Raw genomic sequence first — 23,043 nt, forward strand, 5'->3', positions numbered from 1 at the left:
ACTCTATGGAAATCCATCAGTGTCATAAATTTGTCTACAGGAAATTTGCAGTGTCCTTTGTAAACAGAGAGAAGCACAGTGAATTTTTAAGAAGGGGAGAACAATTAATGCATGAATATACCTCTTAGCTAGAAAACATTTTGATAAACATGCATAATACATGTTGACGTTGCTGGCCGTCCATAATTGCGATTGATCGGATCAATCGCGCAACTCTTTGAAAGACGGGGCTCTGGTTTAATTCAAACTCTGGTCTAAAGTTGTGGCTGGACCATGGATAGCCAATTATGATATGATCTTTTAACAGGAGAGGTTCAATTCATCTGTTCATTCAACACTAAAAAAAATCAGTAATTACTGTTTGGGAATGGCAATTAGAACAGTTTTCTTCACCACTAAAGCATGTGGAAAGAGAAAGTAAGAAATCTAAAATATACAGATTTTTTCAAATTTCGGTTACCTATAATTCTAGCACAAATGGTCTTACTTAAACTGGACTTTACAATACGGGCTGTGGTAATAAAACTCAGAATATGCAAGGACCTAACCAAGGCCGCTAAACCCAAACAACCAATAGAATGACGACATATAAGTAAAGCAAGCAAGCAGTGAAAAAACCAAAATACAAATACAACAGAGTATATCACTTTTTAATATAAATTCTTCTAAAACATTTTTTTTATTTGTCCATACATACATTTCAATAGTCTTGTGTATTAAGATTTCAATTGGAACATTGAAAACAAAACAAAAACTTGATTCACGTTTAGACAATAGCAATATGGGGAACAAAGATTTACCAAGGAACAGAATGCTTTACGTTTTAATTGGAATATCAATTAGACAAGTTCATGTTTAAGCCAAAATTTTCACATCAGGATTTTCAGAATTTCTTTTCAAAAGTGATATTCACTACTTGTTGGTTTTCTTCAGATACAGATTTATTTTCTTTTATGGATAGCAGTGACCAAAAGAAAATTTGAAAGTGGTGGACTTTTCAAATTCATGAAAATAGTGAAAAATTTTAGCTTGTGAAATATTTGTGTTCTAACCCTACCCCTCCTTCCTCTAAATTCCTGGCAAGTTTTATTCATAATTTATCAATTACATCATCATTCCCATTGCATCTAATCCTTGAACATGAAAAAAATACATTAAGGGTCATTACTTAAAAGTTACCATTACAATGACTTTGATATCCAGTGGTAACTACCACAGAATCCTTGATTATGATTGGCTGTTCAGTATTGTTACAATGGTAGTTACCATTGGATTGGAAATTTACTCAATTGGAACATGTAACTCAATGCATAAGGGTCCTGGGGTGAGTTTCACAGAAAGTCAAGTATGATTAATATCACACTTGAAATCCCAAATTGCGTTAGGTATGGAAAGCATCACCGTCATGGGAAGCAGTCTACTGCGTAATAATCAACGAGATGCATGTTAAGTATCATGTGCAAGCTGGTACACGTACTTATGCATGACATTTAGTAGGGCTCAGATATTTGTAAAACAACCCCCGCCCCCATATCTTAAGTAAAGGGGTTTAACAACATACCCTTCTTGCCACAGAATCATCGTAAAACACATAATTATGAAAAGGTTGACATTTGAATACATGTGTGTAAGCAGTTCCATCGCCAAAGACATCGACCAGGGGGAGGGTTTCATGGAGTAGCTTCCATTGACAACTGTTACAAGCTGCTGAAATGCTCGCAGCTGATTGGATGAGAGCAATTCCACTGGCTCCATGAAATACTCCCAAGGGATTCCTTGACTGTCAATAGCGACTGGAAAAAAAGGCACATATCTGAAACAAGGCCAGGAAGGAAAAAGTGAAAAAAAAATTAAAGAACGCAATTCAACAACAATCAATTTTGTATGAAGAGATCTTGGGGAGTTATTTACTGAGTTCCAAATTGCATCTAGTATCAAGGACCCATTTCATATAGAGTCGTAATTTTGCCTTTTATGGAAACCTTGATTGTGATCATCTTGCGAAGCCCCGTTTCCATGGTAATAATAATGGTAATAGGCATTTACATAGCACCATCTAGATAAAAAAACCTATTCTGAGGAGCTCTATTATTGTTGCCCCCGCTTTAGCTGGAGCTGCCTTCCAGCACTGGGTGCATTCAAGGAATTAATCCTGCTAGGTACCCATTCACCTCACTTGGGTTGAGTGCAGCACCATGTGGATAAATTTCTTGCTGAAGGAAAACACACCATGGCTGGGATTCAAACCCACGACCCTCTAATTGAAAGACGAGGGTCGTAACCACTAGAATGGTGGTTGCCATAATGACAAAGTTAAAACAGTTGTAACTCTTTACAAAACGGGCCCCTGATCTCATTAAGACCATCGAATGGCACATACCATCCAACCACGATCTGGGGCCCGTAACACAAAGCTTAGCAATGATCGTAGAAAAACACTTTTCTACGATTGATTCCATTGACTACAATGTACAATCGATCGTGAAAATCAAGCGTACGATTAATCACTAACCTTTGTGTTACAGGACCCCGATGAGTATCTAGCATGCTTCATTTTTGCTCATTAACCCTAGAACTAGGGGGGTATAAACTAAGGGTCAAGTTGGATATTAAAGGTAATAGTCCACTGAAGAGGTCACATGACTCAATAGGCATTTGGCAAATTGGAATGCAGCTTTGACACTACATACAAGTTGTAACCTGCAACTTGAACATAAGTCTTTTGAGGATCTTTGAAAACTTCTTACGATTATTTTGCTTATCAAAATCAAACACTGAAAGGGAAAGGAAAAAAAAATAATCGAACAAAAATTGAAAATACTTTTAAGAAAAAAACTACAGGAGAAAAATGAAAAGGATGAACACCTTACAAAACAATAAATAAATTACAACTGTGGACAGAAATCGACACGACGAGAATAGGAAAGCACTGTCCAGTGACTGTGATACAGTTCAAAGTATAATCCAACGGATACAGTGCTATCTGACGTGATTGGATCCTGTGCTTCCTAACGATTGTTTCTTCTCGAAGGTCACCATGGAACTACGGAACATCTCCAGCATGCCGATCAGGGTCTTGCGTCGGAATCGCTTGGCCTCGTTGATGATGCTCTCGATGAAGAGGTATTTGGTGTCCATGTCGCCCTGGATCTTGTTGAGCTCCTCGAAGAGACGTCTGAAGTCTGGAGGGGGTGATGGAGAATCGGAGGAGAAGTTTTAGTTATAGGCGATATTGTGATATTATCGAATTTATGCGACATTGAAAATATTAAATATCTGATAATGGTTTTATGATTATGTTGATTTCTCGCGGTATTGAAAACACAAAATGATAAAAATATTGTTGATTAAGAAAGTTAATCACTATATATTGACCACAAATGCTGCTCTGTATTGCTTTAAACCATCTTAGAACTTCATAAGTTGGCACCCAAAAAACCTGCTTTTCATGGACAAGCACCAATAAAAGCCCTACTTTCATTTCCCCCTTCCCTGCTCTCACAGAATTGCAGCTCATAATTGACGTATATAATATTAGACTCGACGATATATCCTGTTATCGGCGATATTTTCCTGGCAATAATGAAATTACATTGAAATCAATTGTTGAACAGCAGCATTTTCCATATCCAGAGACTGATCTCACACATTCAATCCAGTTGTGGTAATGATCTAAAATATAGTAAAGTTGAAGCAGAATCCAATGAAATGACCTCAGAATTGTTTGTACAAATAAATGAAATTATGTGCCTAATGATTCGTGTAGAAAAAACGCATTTGCCACAATTTACTAAAAAGAGTCACTAAATCGCCACATATTTTTTTATTCAAGCTAGCAAATGTTTGGGTACCGTAGTCATTTTGGTAGATATTGTTCAAACCTATTTTATAGTTGTAATCAATACTGGAGTTTACATTTAAATACGAGATGAAACAAAGGTAAAAAAAACAACAACAACAAATAAGAATACAAAGATTGGGGTCAGGTTTGAGCCGTTAGTGAATTTCACAAATATCTGTTACAAGCTATAAACATCCTTGCATGTGATTGGCTGAGGGCACATTTGTCAGCGCAAAAATCCGTGACAAAACGCCTCCTCCTGAAACCTCTCCTGAGGACATCAACTTACTTTTGCCTGGTTTTCTGACCTCTCTAATTACTTTAGTTCTAAGTCTGGAATTGACCACATTCACGTCAATATCTGAGTTCACTGAGTCCATCCGCTCATAGGCGGTATTCCTCGCATTGTTTGTCGTTGATGGCTCTGATGGTGGAAGCACATTGTTATTATTCATCTTGCGGTGTTTGCTGTTGGATTTCTTAGAGTCGACGTGATTGCTGGTGGTCGTCGATGACCCTGATGAAACTGGAAGTGTTGATGATGATAATGATGATGGAGACGGCGATGTGGGCGTGGCTTCGTCCTCCGAGGATGCATTGCTGTTTGTTTCCATGGCAACCTCATCATTGATGCCATCCATGATGATGACAAGCTCGTCCGAAGAGCTTCCCGATTCGTCGCCCGATGCAGGAGGTTCTTGGGGTTTGAGTTCCGGCGTTGGCAACCTTTCCGGGGTTGATGAACCTACACCATAGAGAAAGATTTAATATTAGAAGTGCAATTCTGGTGGGTGTTTCATAAAGCTGCGGTTCAGAAGTTATGAACAGCTACACGAATGACTGGTGATCCTTTCTTGTTCTAAATGATATACAGTACACTAGATTTCATTGGTCTTGATTTAGTTCTTAAGAAAGGGTTGCCAGTCGATTGTAAAGCCGGATGTAACTTCCATGTTCCAACAGCTTTATGAAACACACACCTGATATGATAATTTCTTATTCTACATGGTGGAGTTTTTTAAGCTGTTAGTAAGTTAGGCTTAACTTTATGCACAACTGGCAACCTTTCTTGTGCTAACTCATTCTTATCAATTCAAAAGATTTGAATCACAGTTTTATTTATCAAGATTTTGATGAGAATTATAGAACGATCATGGTTGAAATAAATTGAAATCATAGGCTGTTCTTACCAGAATTCTTATTCTCCTTATTACTGCCGTTGGTTGCATTCTGTGCATTCTGTGCCCTTCGCTGGACTAGCTGATGCAACGGTTGTTTGAGTAGGGCCCCCAGGGCGGCAGGGGACGTGGGTCTACGACTAGGCGGTGACGCTCCCTTCAGCTTCTTGAGGGAAAGATTGCTGTCCGAGGCACGCCTCTTCTGAGGTATGCCCGCCATGTGCTCGTTGATGTCTGCCTCGTCGACCATCATTTTCTGGGGACATGATGAGAAGTGGAATGTGATGTTAAAGAGAGTGTTAATTAACGTTTAAGTGAACGGAATGTTCAAGGATGAATTAATGATGCATAAGTAATAACTTCTTGCACTCAAAAGATAAAATACACATGAGTACTAGTCAACATATCAGAGAATCAACAACACAATGTTGAGTATTCAATGCTGTAATAATAACAATAATATTCCACTTTTATACAGTGCTTAAAAACATCGGAATGATGCCTCTAAGCACTTTGCCGGTGTATCATCACACTAATCATTGGATCCTGGCATGCCTGCACACAATGTATGAACATTTCTCCACTCCCTGGGGAGCATTCCAACAAGATTTTCTAAACTCAAATGATAGGTATACGACAAAGGGTCGTACCTTATCCTTCTCTGTTGCCAATTTGAACGGGTTTCCAAACGTGTGAAGCCTGGCCGGGGCGGGGTCTGCTTCCCGTAGAGGGCTTGGTATCCGCTTCAAGTACTCCTGGTAGTTGCCCATCTCTCCTATGGGAATGTTGTGGAATTTATCTGAAAGAAACGTAGTGAAATGTACGTGTAAACAGGCCGACAATGGAAGTGCCAATACACACAGAGGCAAGTCCGACAACGTCAAGCTTAATTGAAAAGACCCTCAACCCAGGTGAGGTAAATGGGTAACTGGCAGCGATTGGGTTTCAATAAAAAAAATGCAGAAGTGTGTTAACAACATCTGCTAAAGCCAGAGTAATTATGTGGTAATTATTGTAGAATGCTTCTGACAAAGCTTCTGATAAGTGCCATATAAGCAAGAATAATCAACTAATATTTATTATCGCCACACTGAAGTACCAAACTTTGTGCGATAACTTTTACTTCTCTACACCCCCCCCCCATACCTTCATTCAAATTGTTTGTTAGATTGCTAGTAACTTTGGAGAACGTACCTTCATTCATGAATCTGACAGCCCTGTTTGACGTGATCTGGAGGAAATTGGCCCTCATCCTGAATACCTGATCCAAGATCTCCTTCCGGGGAATGTCAAAGGGGTTGCGATAGGTCTGGGGTCTGATGTCACGGTCGCTCACCCGCAGCATGTAACCCGGGAACTCGTTGACGTTGTTATCCGCCCGGACCGTGATTGTCTCGCCGGTGATGCTTTGGAGCAGCTGTTGGAAGTCTCGCCGTGCTGCCAGAGAGCGCAACGGAGACCTGTAAATGAGAGGCAAATATGATTTAAACGTGTTGCTTTGTTTATTGATCATGCACTGCATTAGCTAAATTATAATGTTCTTTATAATGAATTCAATTGAATCATTTTTTTTTCTTCTCATACAACATCAAAACCATACTTGATATCAACCAAAAGAGTATCGAAGTGTGATGTCATCAAATTTTCTTTTGTACATTGCAGTGTTTTTTTATATACCACATTTAGATGGAGCATGATATGTACATCCAAATGAATCGGATCATGGTGGCCCAAGGAATGACCAAATGATTATTGTATTTTAGCATCCACTTCTCACACGCTTTCTGCAACGAATCTATTGAAAATGCCCGTCAAATCACAATGGACAGATTATAGGTCATTGTTTACAGTTGGTGGACCAGAACATCACAACGTCTTAAGATTCGGACTGAACAAAAAATTGCGAATATGTCATTTGTCCAGGACGGCACTGCTGTTTTGATTCACCAATTTTCGACAAAGGCTGCTTTGTTACGAAGGGCTTTTGACTAAAGATTCTCTGTGTTATCGAAAGCGCCTGAAAAGTGATTGCTAATATGCCCCGATATCCATTGACCCCATTAAAATCAGTGTCAATTGGCCAATTTTCATTAATTTTAATGGGGTTCAGAACTGTTTTGGAACCATTACAATCTACACTGATATGAATGGGGCTATTTATGCATCCATACGGCCGCATCTTTGGCCCATATGGAATGATCCCCGTCAAACATCGGTTGTGGATGCTTTTCATCAAGCCCTGCTGACATATGGTATCCAAACCTGATGAAATGAATTTTTTTTTTTTTTTTTTTTTGGGGGGGGGGATGTCATCGCTTCTGGACTCTCTAAGACCCGTATTCTGAAAACCAGTTTAACTTAGGCCATGGTCTCACTGTGTGTTAAAAATAATGGAAAGCCAAAAATGTCAACATTTTGTTTAACATTGCATGTTTCTTATGCTATGCTTCCTGTGGTCTTTCTTCATTCTTTCGTCATGTTAGTGGTGAAAACAACTATCATTCTCAGACAGTTATGAATAATCTGAGAGTCAAATGAACTGATATATTGAATCTCTACCATTAGAGGTTTATGTCACAATTGGTTTTCCCTAATTAAATCACAACTTCAGACCAGAGTTTAAATCAAACCCGACTTCAGGATACGGGCGTAAGTAGTACATACCTAGATTGTACTTTGATACCGAGCTCCTGAGCTCGGGGTCGGCTGGCGACGAGGTTAGCTAACTTCTCTCCTTCCACCTTGCTCCGTTGCTTGAGCTTCTTGAGGTACGTCACCACACTGTAACTCAGGCAGTTCTCTAGGCCATCGGGTATTAGGTTGGGCGCACCCATCCGCCTTAGAGCGACTTTCAGTGGCTGTAAAAAGGAACAGACTTTAAAAATATTATCTGCCATATTCCTTCTCTAAGCACTGTCAAAATCTCACTAAAAACCAGGTTATGGACCTTATGCATTGACGCCATTACGCCACTATCTCAGAGGCTGAAGCCATTGCCTTGCATGCATTGGTGATTGGTGCAGCTGGCACATCTCTGACAACTCTGTTTACTAGTTTTCCTATATCCTCTGAGGGAGGGCGCTATGAGATAATGATGTCATATGAGTAAGGACTATTTACACAAGCTTTCAAGTAAACTCTTTGATACCACTCTTTTTAATTTCCTTTCTTTATTGCACCAAGAGCATCTACTCATGTTGGATACTGGAGCATCACCAATGCTCATTTAATAATTATTATTATTAACCGTATCAGACATCTGAGCAGGGCAACTTTGAAACATTGTTGCCTGCTTAAGAATGTGATCAAATGGCCGGTCAATAAAATTCCAATTGATTATCCACGAGCCCAATTTATTGCCCGCTCAGGAAAGTCAATGAGAAAATGCGTGGTAATGTAGCGGGCAATAAAGGCCAGCGCTAATATCCGGGTATTCTACGCGTTTTTGTACGCGTCCTTGAACCGCGCAGTGCTATACGTCATAATGGTAATCAAGTTGAGACAACGCTGGATACTGCGTCCCTAGGCCAGGGACGCGTCATTTCAATTACGTCACAATGGTAAAGTTCAGAGGCCCAGTCTGCTCAACATGAGAAACTAGATTTTCATTCTAAAAATTTAAAATATCTAAATTTTAACGATTTTTGCTCTAGATATCTGATTTGGTTAATAATAGCAATATTGACTGGCCTGGGGGCGAAAGGACATATATCGCCCTCACTAAATTGATATCACCCTCGTCTACGACTCGGGCGATATAAATCTAGTTTGGGCGATATATGTCGTATCGCCCCGAGGCCAGTCAATATTGCTTTATTATTATCATTATTATTAAAGTGTCATGTATTCAGATTATTAGATTGAATATCCAACCTTAGATATCTAATTTCTAAATATAATATTGCACTAACTGAGCTTATCCTGTCTCTTCATGCGCACCGGAATCGGTAGACTAGCTTAGCCGGGGTAATATAGGAGCACCTTGGGCACCTCGCAAGGTAGATACGTGCGCTATACAAATCTTATATTATATTATTATATATTATGACTCTCTAAATCAGATATTATAAGGCACAACACAACTAAAATTACTGGTAAAAAATAAAGAAGGTACATAGAGAAATACATTTAATTATAACCAAAACATGACCTCACCCCTGCATAGTATCTGGGGACTTCCTCTAGGTAGCTATCGAATGCTTGCTTCCACTTCTGAGAGGGCTTCAGCTTGTGTACCTTACACAGGTCATCTAGGAGAGGGATCAGGGTGGGGTAGTTGTACGGCATTACGATAAGGTTCACACACGAGAGGTTGGAGCTCGCCTTCAGGAAGCCAAACGGGTGACCCATGATGTCACCGTTCTTGTTGCTGTTGGGTACGAAAACCTAAAGAAAGGATGGCAGTGTATGGAGTAGGATGAGAGGAGCAGCATGAACACTCACATGGGGAAGATTTAGTCTTCAAAGATACTGTCTGTATTTAGTCACTCATATCTCAAATTATAGTCTTCAGTGTGTCAACACCATTGTCACCACCACCACCACCATCATCATCATCCTTCTCCTCCTCATCACCATCATCACAATCATTATATTAAAGGGGAATCCAACCCAAATAAAACTTGTTTTTATAAGAAAAATAAAAACTTGTTTTTATAAGGAAAAGAAAAATCAGACAAGTTGATAGGTGAAAGTTTGAACAATATTGGACAAACAACAAGAAAGTTATGAATTTTTAAAAGTTGTAAATATTGGTAATCACTATACCCATGGAGACTTCAAATTGGCCGCATATGGGATTTCATAGTGATGTAAGGCAAGGACTACTCTTCCATGTACTCCAATACATATTATGGCTAAAATGTCATTTTCCCCAAAAGTTTTATTTCAAATTGTATTTTTCTTTCATGAGGACATAAAAACAATATTCTACCTGGGTTATATTTAGATTACTTCCCCGGGGGAATGGGTACTTAAGAGAAAACCACAAATCCCTGATAATAAAGTACATGGCCTATGGGAAAGTTGTCCTTGCCCCTTGTCATAATTTACTTACCCAGTTGCCAATTTGAAATCTACATAGTATTAGTGATCTCAATTTTAAAGCAGCTATAACTTTTTTATTGCTTGTCCGATTTCTTTCAAACTTTCACCATTCTGTTTAATTTATTGTTCTCCTTCCCAACACAACATTTTATGGTCAAGGCTGGATTCCCCTTTAATCATACATACATCATAATCACCACCACCACAAGGCCATACCTGCCAGCAGGAATTAGGGTTCCTTCTTTCCAAAATGTACTGTGTCAGCGGCGAGGGTTCTAGCTCGTACTTATCAAACGGAAGTTGATCAAGAATCATTGGATCGCAGTTGGTACAGGTAAACTTTACCACTGGGTGAGATACACGCTGGGGCTGGAAAAAAAAAATCAATTAAAGGTAAAAGATAGAAGTTGCAGCAAACAATTATTTCATGAGAGAGTATTTTAAATCAAGGTCAATTGTCACCATATTATCATATATCTAGATGGTACATTATTGTTAACTTATCTTTGTGAAATCATTAAATCTTAGCTGAAAACCATTAATTCTGATGATCACTAACACAGGAAAGCATGTGTGGGACAATGTATTATCATTGCTTGGAAAATACCGAACATTTAATGGAATTCCATGAATATTTTGCTCATTTCTCAGCGATTACGCATTTTCTTCCAGTCATTGAACATATATTTTTTATCTATACAAACAAACACTTGGGTGGTAATTTTATTGGAATCTGTTCCAACATATTTTTCAAATGTTACCACAAATGGTATTATCTTTAAAAGGCAATAATCATCCAACACGACGACTTTAGCAAGGAATATGTAAGACGTTTAAATTCACAGCAACAAAATACTTCATTTGGTGAGCATTTGTGTTTGCATATTGCTCATGCCTGTTGCTTCATTTGAGTAAGCATTGGGTTTTGGTTTCAACAATAGCAGTTACAGCAGTGCAAAACCAAAACCAATCAATAAGTAAGAATTACACGGACGAGGGACTTTTGGAACAATTCAAACAAGCCCAAGGCATAGCTGAGGGCGTTTGGACTGAATAAAGGTAACAAGTGTGCATAATTTTTCTAACATCTGAGTATTAAACAGGCTGTGTATTATATGTTTTATAATACAGTGATGTGGAACCTTGTTATGAAAAATCATCCTCATCTCAAAACTATCACAGGTCAATAGAACGTCATTGGTACCAGTCATTTCCAATTTTCCTGTTTCATTTCATAACAATGAACACGTGACTATGTGGGTTACAATGGATATATAGGAATATGGGGATAGCAGTGGATACTAAAATATGTGTACAGCAGTGGATACTAGAATTTGTGGACAGCAGTGGGTACTACCTACCAACGCAGGTGCCTGTGGATCAGGCCAGAACGTCTCAGGGATTGGCCAGTGTCCCATGGGTACACCACTCTTAGGGTTGGGTCTCACATGGATCATCCTACGGCAGCTGTACCACGAGGTATCCTGGGGGGTAGGGGACGGTGCCCCGTTACGCCCATTAGGGGGCACCCCCAAAGTGCCCTGAGCATCTGCAGAAAATGGAATTGGTTAAAAACCATTAATGAAGATGTGATACATGAATATATGTGTGTGGCAGGGTCTCAGGGGCATGTACATGTAGCATCAAATTGTGATTTAAAGCAACTTAAGATTAAACTCCACTCCATTACAACCGATTAGAAATGTGCATTGATGACTTGTTTTGCTTTTTAAGCTGCGTTTACAGTGTATAAGAAAATTTGGTGGGTTTTGATGGGTTATCAATAAATGGTCTGTTACACAAAAGTGAATGATTGATTATTTGGACTCATTTTTGTGTGTGCAATGATTACATATACGTTAACTAGAAATACATTCAACATTATGTGTAATCAATCATACACATCAACTCTATGATTAATAGCTAAGATTTGAGTGACACTGACAGGGTCATGATATGATTTATATTTGCAATGGAAAAATGTGTTTCATACAATTTTGGGAAATTTGCTTTTTTTCACAAAACCTGCAGTATTTCTTAAACTGTTTTTAAGATTGAATACGGTACTTCAAAAATGTACATTGGCATTTCTGCTAATATGTGTTTCAGTAACCTGTGGGTGTTTCATAAAGCTGCTCGTAACGTTAAGCACAACTTTACAAATGACAGGAACATGTTCTTGGGTGGCAAGTCAGCTACATAGGGATATATCATTGAGCACAAGCAAGGGGTCACCAGTTGTGCGCAAACTCATTCGTAACTTACAAGGTTGATGAAACACCCACCCACCACCCACTTAACTGGGAGAATGCTAATGTAATTAGCCAAGAGAGAACTTCAGGTTTTATCCAGATAAGCTTTTCATCAATCATTGTGATTTACATGTAAACCAATCTCCATTTATTATAATAATGATACTACGACTACTACTACTACTAATAATGTGACTAATACTACTACTACTAATAATAATGTGACTACTACTACTACTACTAAAAACAATAATGTCATATTTTACCCAGGGTAGCCACTTTAGTTCTGAGAACTGTTCTCTCAGGGGGCCCTGCTTAACATGCTAATGTTATTATTACCCCGGCTTTAGCACGGCTACCTTGATCAGGCGCTCGAGCATTCAAGGAATTTCTTCCTACCGGGTAAACATTCACCTCACCTGGGTCGAGTGCAGCACAATGTGGGTAAATTTCTTGCTGAAAGAAAACAAGCCATGGCTTGGATTTGGATATGATTTGAACCCACGTCCCTCTGATTGAAAGACGAGAGTCGTAACCACTAGACCATGTCAACCCCCACCATTTGTCACCATCTAAAGGCATATACACCTTTAATCAGATTTTATTTGATCAGGGGAATGAGAAGTTACCTACGAGTCGCATGCACTTCTATATCATTTTCAACCAATGAAAAAAGATAAGGAGTTAGTCTTGAATAAATGGTATTTGGTATTTCAGAGCCAGCATAACTAATACTTACCGATGGAAAAAGATTTCACACCATAGAAATTTGAAATAAAACTTGCTTCTAAACATTTTATTTTCATTTTTTTGTACATGTGAACATGTATTCACTGCAGCATGATTAAAAAAGCAGCACTATACACAAGTATCGACTCTTTTGAAAGCAAATACTTGTACCACAAAAGAGAAATTTTCAGTATTTCACTTAAATTAAAATGGTGTAACTTTTCAATGAAGAGGTTTTTACGTATTAAATGACTTGAATGAATGTGACCTTTGGAAGAACTGAGGTTACTGAGAAAACTTTTGGTGTTTCCACTACTTGTCAGCAAACACCAATACTTTAATATGAGCTTTATGACAGCTTTCTGTATGTAGAGAGTTTCCTCTCATTCAAAGCCGCAAAATGTTCTCTTAAAACAGTAAAACGAACGCAGATGTATAATGGGTCAGCGGGATTGGCAGAGGTGGATCTAAGGAAGGAAAAAAAAAAAGGAGATGCACTTGTTGACACGGCACTCGGAAGACTTGACCTAGTTACCTAGGCTGTCATCTTACCCAGCGGCTGTGGCGTGCCCTCCCGCTCCACCTCTGGTGGTTGAGGGGACTGGCGTCCTCCAGCTTTCACTGTAAGACACAAATCAGGGGGAACTATCAATCTTTGGTGTTCAGGGAGTTATAGCGGTTCCATGACATTTGCTCCGGCGACAACTGCTCCGCTCTAAAATCCACACACTAATCGAATGACTAACTTCAACCCTGGATTTAACACTATACCCTACCCTAAACCTAACAAAACTCTGTTGCAACCCTAACCCTATATCTTAGACGAAATAAAGCCTGGAGCACTTGTCGCAGGAGCAAATGTTGTGTCACCGTTATATCACCTTCAAGTATAAAAATACATCATCTTGGCATATGTGCCTTTGCTATAATTTCACTCACTCTTTCCATCTCAGACATGTAAATGTTATAGTTATATATAAAAAAGAAAATATGACACTGAAATCAAACTAGGTGCGGACATTAACAGACAGACATGTTAACTTGTTAGCGATTAGATAGATTTTGAAAACAAAGAGAGAAAAACAAAAAAGATTCTTGATTCTAGTAACACTAAAAAGGTGCAATAACAGACATTGACTACCCCGCAAGATTTGAGAACAGGTGAGTGTTTCATGAAAGGACTTGTTGGAAGTTTCATCCGTCAAGTCCCGTTTTACCTGACAGTTACCGTAGTAACAATGCTTCTCTGGCATTCAAAACCAAGGAAAGTTATTAGATTTTGTCAAATGGCAAATGTTGATTTTTAATCAGTGAACAAAATATTCAAAGTAATGACGTACTTTGATGACTTTGTATGGTAATGATGATAATGATGTCCTATAAAAGATTACCAAGCCTCGTTCAAGACATGCCAGATCTGAACTCTTTGACAAATTCTGTTGAGCATTGTCTCAGCAATAGCAAGTTTTCGCAATTGCAACAGGGACGGATTCTACAAACATAGTAAATCTATCGAAAATGCCCATCACATCACAATGAAAAGCTTAGAGGTCTTTGCTAAAAATTGGTGAACCAGGACAGCAGACTGTCCTAAGAATTCGGAGCTGACAAAATATTGGAAAATTTTGTTTAACCAAAGTCTGGGATGACGCTGCTGTTTTGATTCACTGTTTTTCAACAAAAGCTGCTTTGTCATGAATGGCTTTTGACAATAGATTCTCAATGTTCCAGAAAGCGTCTGCATAGTGGTTGCGAAAACTCCCTAATATCTCAACGAGGCTTAATTACATGGAGAATACCACTTACTCTCTCCGTTAGGCAGGCTAGGATCTGGTCCAAACTTCTCAAAATGGACTACCACACCGCTCTGGACCTTCTGGACAAGGGACTCAAGGCACTGGTTTAGGGTCTTCATAGAATTCACCATATAAGAGCGACCTAATGAGAGGAAAAAGAGAGAATGAGGAGAGAGAATGTCACTGGCAAATGCAGACATGATCCAAGTTTGAAGTTGATCCCTGAATGGGTTATTTAGATACTGTGAAAATTAAATATTTTCAGTTATACAATGGCATCTGTGACCTTTCACCTGGTGATCCCTAATCTACTCAGATCATCATTTTCATATGCATACCAGGGGCAGATCCAGGTTTGTACAAAAGGGGGGCATCCCCCCTCCCCCCTGGATCCGCCACTGATGCATACATTAGCCAAGATCTCTGTTGATCCATTAAAGGAAACCTTGGGAAATATTCAATTTTAATTAAAGGGGAATCCAGCCTTGGCCATAAAATATTGTGTTGGGAACGAGTAAAATAAATTAAACAGAATGGTGGAAGTCTGAAAGAAATTGGACAAGCAATAAGAAAGTTATAGCTGCTTTAAAATTGAGATCACTAATACTACATGTATGTAGATTTCAAATTGGCAACTGGGTAACTAAATTATGACAAGGGGCACGGACAACTTTCTCATAGGCCATGTACTTTATTATTAGGGATTTGTGGTTTTCTCCCAAGTACCCATTCCCCTGGGGCAGTAATCTTAATATAACCCAGGTAGTACATTGTTTTATGTCCTTATGAAAGAAAAATATAATTTGAAATAAAACTTTTGGGAAAAATGACATTTTAGCCATAATATGTATTGGAGTACATGGAAGAGTAGTCCTTGCCTTACATCACTATGACATCCCATATGCGGCCAATTTGAAGTCTCCATGGGTATAGTGATTACCAATATTTACAACTTTTAAAAATTCATAACTTTTTTGTTGTTTGTCCAATATTGTTCAAACTTTCACCTATCAACTTGTCTGATTTTTCTTCTCCTTATAAAAACAAGTTTTTATTTGGGTTGGATTCCCCTTAAAAAAAAAGAGAATATAGTACAATCAAATTTGGTTATGAAATGAGCAAGTTATAAAAATGTAAAGTCTAAATAATAATAATGATACTTATACGGCGCTTTTGACAAAACTTTCGAAGTGCTGTTTTATTCACAAAATGAAAGAGAGATTGACATTCATGAGAATAACTACCAATACACAATAAAATACGACGATACTCACAATCATTCAATCGAATAGAAACACATACACAATTAAATATCTCTACAGGATGAGAAGAGAAGAATGTAACTATTAGTGCTTTGTCTGGAAAGGGTGTGTCTTCCTCGGGCTCTAAATCCACATCTCATAGTGATCCTCAAATTGGCAACATTTGGTGCTTCCAAGTGACAGGTTAAATAGTGCAACTCTCCATTTTGTAAGCAATACGGGGGTGTTGCAAGAAAATATTTGCAATCAACTGCAAAATTTCAGTCGCAAATTCTCAAGTGATATATCAATTTAATTACAGGAATTCAATCTATTTGTGTTGATGCAAGAAATAGACAGCAATCAATTGCAAATTGCAATTAATCACAAGATTTGCGGTTAATTTTATCAACTAAAATTGACTTGTAATCGATAGCAGGTTTCTTGCAAAGCCCCATGACTAACCCTGTGAGTGGAATCTCTTACCTCCCGTCACCTCGCACATGCTGCTTATGGGAGAGTCATCCGTATTCACCAGGCTACTCGTCGGCCCCATCCGCTCCTTCTCTCCCGCGACCCCCGGCAGGCGCAGCACCAGAGCGAACAACCGCTGGTCCCATCTGAAGGGCTCCCTCGTTAGTTCGCTCCCGGGAAGGACGTGGCTCATCGGAAGCGATAGCTGCAGGTTATTTAGAGGAAAGTCGAAAATAGAAACATGAAGTCTAGCTCAATGCCTCAGTCACATCGGCGGAACTGACTTCAGACCCATCAAAGCTATCATGTTATTTCCTATGACAGACTATCAGTTGGTTTGGATCAGGTCTCGTTAGTGTGAAAGAGGCATACATGTGACCAGTCACCCTATAACCGACAATAAGTCGTCAAAAATTAATAGAGTTTTAAAATGGCCCGTATTCTGAAGTCGGATTTAACTTAGACCATGGTCTAACTCTGTGCTAAAATTATGGGAAGCCAAGAGTGTCAAAATTTGTATTAAGTTGTATGTTTCTTATGTTTACTGTGCTCTTTCCTGATTCACCGATGGTGAAGACAATCATCTATTTATATTTCCTACACAATTATGAATGATTTGGGAGCCAAATGAGGTGAAATATTATATCTCTACTGTTTAATAGTGATGTATGTAACAATTGGCTATCCATACTTAAACCAGAACTTTAAACCTGAGTTTTAAGTCAACCCCGACTTCAGAATACGGGCCAATGAGTTTAAGCTTTCAAACTATACATATATATATATATAACTTGTCCAAATTGATCAACAATAACCTACACAAGTAAGTGATTGAATGCAGAAGAAACTGAGCTTATATAAACAAAATAGGGAGAAAACAGTGATTGAAGTTCGATGTTCACTCAAGCATGCATAGAATGTGCACACTGTGTAATCTTAGTGAAACTTCCAAGTACCGGTAGTTAAACAAAAAGTGTCAAAGAAACCCTTGTATCTTGTTTTCTTTTCAACTTTTATATATACCACATGAAATTTTGACAGTATAAAGAAGAAGTTACTCTTTCAAATAGGCCAATTTCTTAATTTGGCTTTTTGAAGACCAAATTTATTTTGGCTATTTACAGAGAAACTTTTCTGGTGACACATTGTTTTTAGGGTAGCTGGTCACATATATTGGGGTTTATCAACAACTTGAATATCCACTATAAGGGCTTGTGTGATGACTTCACTGACTTATGCAGATAACGACATATCCATCAACCAAGGAGGATAATCCCATTTGTTGATCAAGATAGTTTAGAAGGCTTTAGAATAAGGGGAGGGGTACTGAAATCATAACTAGGGATAGTTTTACCTCATCCTGAACACCGCTGTTGCTTGAAAGTCTATGTCCATCAGTGATTGCTATGACAATGGCTGGTTCCAGGTAGAATGGGTTCCGACCCTTAAAAACAAACAAATAATATATCCCATAATCTTGCTGTAAGATTTGTCAAAGGTGCATGTGATAAAAAGCTGCATTGCCCATCAATTACATGTTAATGTTACGTGTAAAATCATAATAATAACACTAGATATGATTATGATGCACCCAATTTACTCTGCAGAGCACTCGATGCATGGTGAAAGAAACAAGAAAACACAAATACAGCAAAAAAGAAAAGACAAGACCATCTATCTATCTATCTATCTATCTATCTATCTATCTATCTATCTATCTATCTATCTATCTATCTATCTATCTATCTATCTATCTATCTATCTATCTATCTATCTATCTCTATCTATCTATCTATCTATCTATCTATCTATCTATCTATCTATCTATCTATCTATCTATCTATCTATCTATCTATCTATCTATCTATCTATCTATCTATATAATCTATCTATAGATAGATAGATTATATAGATAGGTAGCTACCTATCTACCTACCTACCTATGGTAGGCATCTATTAAAAAAAATATTTATTAGTATGTTATTGACCAGCAGCACATGCTGAAAGGGTCAATTTATAAATTTCCTGAACTACAAATACAATATACCAAAGCAAATAAAAACATAATTACATTATTGTTTAAAACTTAATTCTACTTGCAAGATAATTTATAATCTATATTCATTCATTCATTCCTTTATTTGATGTTTTTTCAACAGGGTACAATGGTCAATTTGAGTAACTTTGACATTAAAGGGCAAGAGTATTAACATGACAGTTAACATTCTATGGCAATTATCCCATGACATTTTAATGCAGTGGGCCCCAATCCCCAAGGCATTAAATGTTGATTGGGCAACTGTTAATTTTTTTTTTCTTTTTACTAACAGGAACAAACCACCCCTTTCCATTTTCGAGACAAGGAAAAATCCGACAAATTAATAGAAAAAGGGAACTCTGACAAAACTACATGCATTACTGCATTTACAATTGTAACCTACCAACTTACAACCAACAATAAGTTGCCCAAAATTAATTTAGAGGTTTGTATTGAGCTTTAAAAAGCACATCCTAAGAGCTCTCAAAAATGATAACTTTGTCAAAACCGATCAACAATATTAAACCCACACAAGTATCTGATTGAGTGTAGAAGAAACTCAATGGCCCAAATTCACAAAGGTGGTTTTGAAAACCCATGGTTGAGTCCATGGTTTATGCATTATTTTACCGTGTATATTAAAAAATGTCAAATGCTGATGCGCGCTTTTGTCACAGTGCGCCAAATTGATGCCTGTTGCCGTGGTTATCCACGCTATTTTATTCATGAGTCCACTCTTCAAACAGTGGACTCATGAATAAAATAGTGTATCTAACAATGTTAACAGGCGTCAATTGGCGCACTGTGACAAAAGCGCGCATCAGCATCGGACATTTTTTTTAACACGCTAAATTAAGCGTAATTTATACAGGAAATCTGCATAAGCCATGGATTCAACCATGGGTTTTAAAAACCACCTTTTTGAATTCGGGCCAATGAGAGCTTCAAAGAATGAGAACACTAGGTCTGAAGTTTGGGATTCACTCAAGCATGAGATGTGCACATTGTGCAATTTAAGTGAAACTTCCAAGCAGTCCGAAGAATAAATGGTGTCAAAGAAAGCTAAGAAACTCTTGTATCTCGTCTTATTTACTTGTGCAAAAGGAGAATTACTCTTTCAGAGAGAAGTTAATTCTGAAATTTCAACATTTTGAAGAACAAATTGTTTTTACTGAGAACCTTTCCTGGCCACGTATTAATGGTTTGGGGGTGTGTGGCTGATCACAATTGTTTGAGAACCAAGGTTTCGTTACAAAAAATCCTGGCACTTGGCCACCAGGCAACTTTGAAAACAGCTTTAATACCTGGCCATAGTTGTCAATTCCAGAGTAGAGACGGTTGACATTCAGAAGGTCAAAGGTCATCTTGAGGGCATGACCCAAGTTTGTGAGACCGGTGGCCTGAAGGTTCTTCAGCTCAGTCATGAAGACTGCAGGATTCTCCTTCCAGCCAGCCTAAATTATCATAAAAATAACATTAAAAATCATTAGGTGTAAATAATTGCCCATGCCTGCATTGAAAGGGAAAGTTTAGCCTGACAAAAAGTTTATTGCAAAAATAGAAGAAAAGAATAAAAATAAAAAAAATATTGGCAAAGGTTTGAGAAAAATCCACCTAAGATTAATATTACAATTTTTTGGGATTTGGGACATCGTAGTATGCAAGGCTTTGCAAGCAGCTTCCCCATTTAAAATGTAATAAAAGAAAAATCTATGAAATGTCATTTTCTAAAAAAAAAAGAGAAAAAGAATGAAAATGTTTTTGGAATTTCTGTATATCACCAAATAAATTATTTCTGGGATAGCGTTGAAGCTGCTGAAATGGATTACTCTTCAAGGTTCACACCCAATCCTGATGGAATTAAAAAAAACAGTAATCATGAACCATTATTTAAAAAAAGGAGCAAAATTACGCATTTTATAGCAAATAACGTATTGGGCTCCTGCTTTTATGATTTCACAAATAAAAAACTTAAAAATTCTAATATTTTTCTTATAAATCTTCGGATTTCCCTCAAACCCTTTACCAGTATTTATTTTTTCTGCTTTTTTACAATAAACTTTCGTCAGGGTGAACTTCCCCTATTTCAGGATCTTAAATTCTATATTTAAAAAAAAATGTCTTTCCTTCATGGTTCGATCAGTGGTGAAGAAAACTATTATAGCTATTACTCCTAACATTAGGGCTTATTCCCACTTACCATATCGATGCGCCCCCACACAAATAAAATCACTTTCAATTTGAGAAAAAAATCACACAAAAAAACATAACTTTGTCATTTTTTTCACAATCCTTCACCATTATTTTTATCTCTTTCTTTTGCTCTCAAAAGTTATAAATAAAATCAACTTTTTGAAAAGAACATGCATACCATACGTACCCTATGGCTATGCCATGGCTCTAACTTCTAAGACTATGACTATGGTTGAATGTTGATTGTGTTGATAGATTGATTCTCAAATGTTTGGGATTTTTGTCACATTTGGCTACCCATACATGTAAATAAAACCACAACTAAAAGTGAAAAACTAACACAAATTTATTTATTGATCATATTAATATATATAGAAACTTTTAAACATTACCTCAAAACATTTCTGTTCAATTCTTCTTAATTTATTTTATAATTTCCTAAAAAGCGCCTTGAGCACTCTACAGAGTGGATTTGGCGCGATATAAGTCTAATTATTATTATTATTAAATATTATTATATGGCAGGTATACTCATTGAATCCACAAGTGTCTGCATGCATTGTCTCATTAATGTCTGCTAACTTCAGCTCAGCTCATGAATATTGATCGTTGTTGATCTTTTATGATCGATATCCTGACGTGACCCACAATTTTAGTCTGAAACAAGATGGACGTTTGTGTGGAGGAAGTACATCTGGTGCTAAGTTTCATGCAATATTTTGCGAATCTACCACCCAGAACGACATGAACCCAACATTATTTCGTGGGGGAAGTGTTGAAGAATCGCGATCTCGCAAATAAATGACTATAATTTATGACAAACGAGAAAAATCAAGGACCTTATAGTACCTTTATTGTAGCCGGGGACTCATCGCACGTCACCAGCATGTAGCGATCCGTGCGGCTGGCTTGGTCTCGAAGGCGAAGCTAACGTTACAACATGAGAAAAACAAAAGAATTTCACAGTATGAATGTTTAAAATGAACAACAATACATCTAAAAAAAATTAGTATGATCATTTAATAATATCAACAACAGCATCATATATCGTAAGCAACCCAATCTATCATTCTTTCGTAAAAAGAAAGTCACTGAACTTCATAAAAAAAAATCGATCACCCAAAATGCATTGCAGTTTACCTTCATGAATGTCTCGACAGCTCCCTTTGCAATATCCAAGAGTGATGTGCCCAAATGTGTCCTCTGATTCATCGAAGCACTGGTGTCTATTAGAAAAACTAGCACCGGCATCTTGTTCCTTATTAATTTATCTATCTCTCATGCCAAAACTGTGTAGAAATATCGCCTACGAGGCCCAAAATAAGAGATTTGATTCCCTTTCCTCCTTTTTGGCAGCTTCGCGAGAGCTGCCGATTTTAGCAGCAGCGAAAACCCATCGCGCAAAAAATAAATGTACGGAAAATTATCGCAGCGCAGCCCTAGTCACGTGACAACTTGGTGATTGGTCAACGTCATAGAGATGTATACTAGTAACGCTAGAGGGCGTACTTCGTCAAATCGCTGTGATTACGTGGAGACCGTCCGCCATTGCTCGATAGGTATTCGCAGCCTGCCATGAGCGTACAGTACCTATGGGGCATGTACACGGATGAGCACAGAACATGACAAATTGATGACATATGAGCACGAAAGCATATGGAAAAGCAAAATTGTAAATATTGCACTGGATTAAAGTTCAAATACAACAAAAATCTAGCAAAACTGAGGTCAAAAGGCCTATATAGGCCTATCTATAGCGCATAATATAGGCCGATACAGCTATAATACAGGCAAACGATTTAAAGTCCCAATTGTTTTTGCTTAGGTAAAATTTCGATACATTAATATGACTTCTATTTTCTAATGATTTGGAAGAGATGAATATCAAAAATAACATTTAGGCCTAGGTCCTGATAAATAAATTTAATGTGTTTTAATATGATTTGATGTACATTAACCTAAGAAAATTCATAGGCCATATCACAGTGTCTGATGCATCTGAGACGCTGTATCGAAAAAAAAACCACGATTGTATTTTTATAGTTCATAGTTTCACTATTATGCTGATTGCTGATAATTTATTTCTTCACTTTAGATAATTGTTATAATTCATTTTCCATATATATCTACACAATAGGGCCTATAATAACTCGATCCCTTTTCCCCATGTCTTACACGCTGATGTAAACCAACATCACAAAAACTCGCGAATCATAAAATGACTTTTTATTGATATTTGGAAATGATTTACGCAT

The 23,043-nt window shown here is 37.7% G+C and overlaps 1 protein-coding gene across 2 annotated transcripts; it reads right to left on the bottom strand.

Annotated features, from left to right (window-relative positions):
* Positions 1-623: 623 nt before the first annotated feature.
* LOC129278827 (integrator complex subunit 6-A-like) lies at positions 624-22,272 on the bottom strand. 2 transcript variants are annotated; one of them, XM_064111402.1, is made up of 16 exons: positions 21,929-22,218; positions 21,638-21,715; positions 19,900-20,049; positions 17,912-18,001; positions 16,570-16,762; positions 14,853-14,984; positions 13,599-13,667; positions 11,427-11,614; positions 10,282-10,434; positions 9,175-9,405; positions 7,684-7,877; positions 6,214-6,479; positions 5,670-5,818; positions 5,032-5,275; positions 4,131-4,586; positions 624-3,182 (listed from the first exon to the last, which is right to left on the bottom strand). In XM_064111402.1, exons 1-16 carry the CDS (start codon positions 22,037-22,039, stop codon positions 2,980-2,982), a joined length of 2,907 nt encoding a protein of 968 aa, XP_063967472.1. In that variant the 5' UTR covers positions 22,040-22,218; the 3' UTR covers positions 624-2,979. The 2 variants fall into 2 exon arrangements, with proteins under 2 accessions (XP_063967472.1, XP_063967473.1); XM_064111403.1 differs by lacking the exon at positions 13,599-13,667 and having other exon boundaries at positions 21,929-22,272.
* Between the last annotated feature and the right edge of the window lie 771 nt (positions 22,273-23,043).

Source organism: Lytechinus pictus, chromosome 16 (assembly GCF_037042905.1).
Source record: "Lytechinus pictus isolate F3 Inbred chromosome 16, Lp3.0, whole genome shotgun sequence".
NCBI classification, from domain to species: domain Eukaryota; kingdom Metazoa; phylum Echinodermata; class Echinoidea; order Temnopleuroida; family Toxopneustidae; genus Lytechinus; species Lytechinus pictus.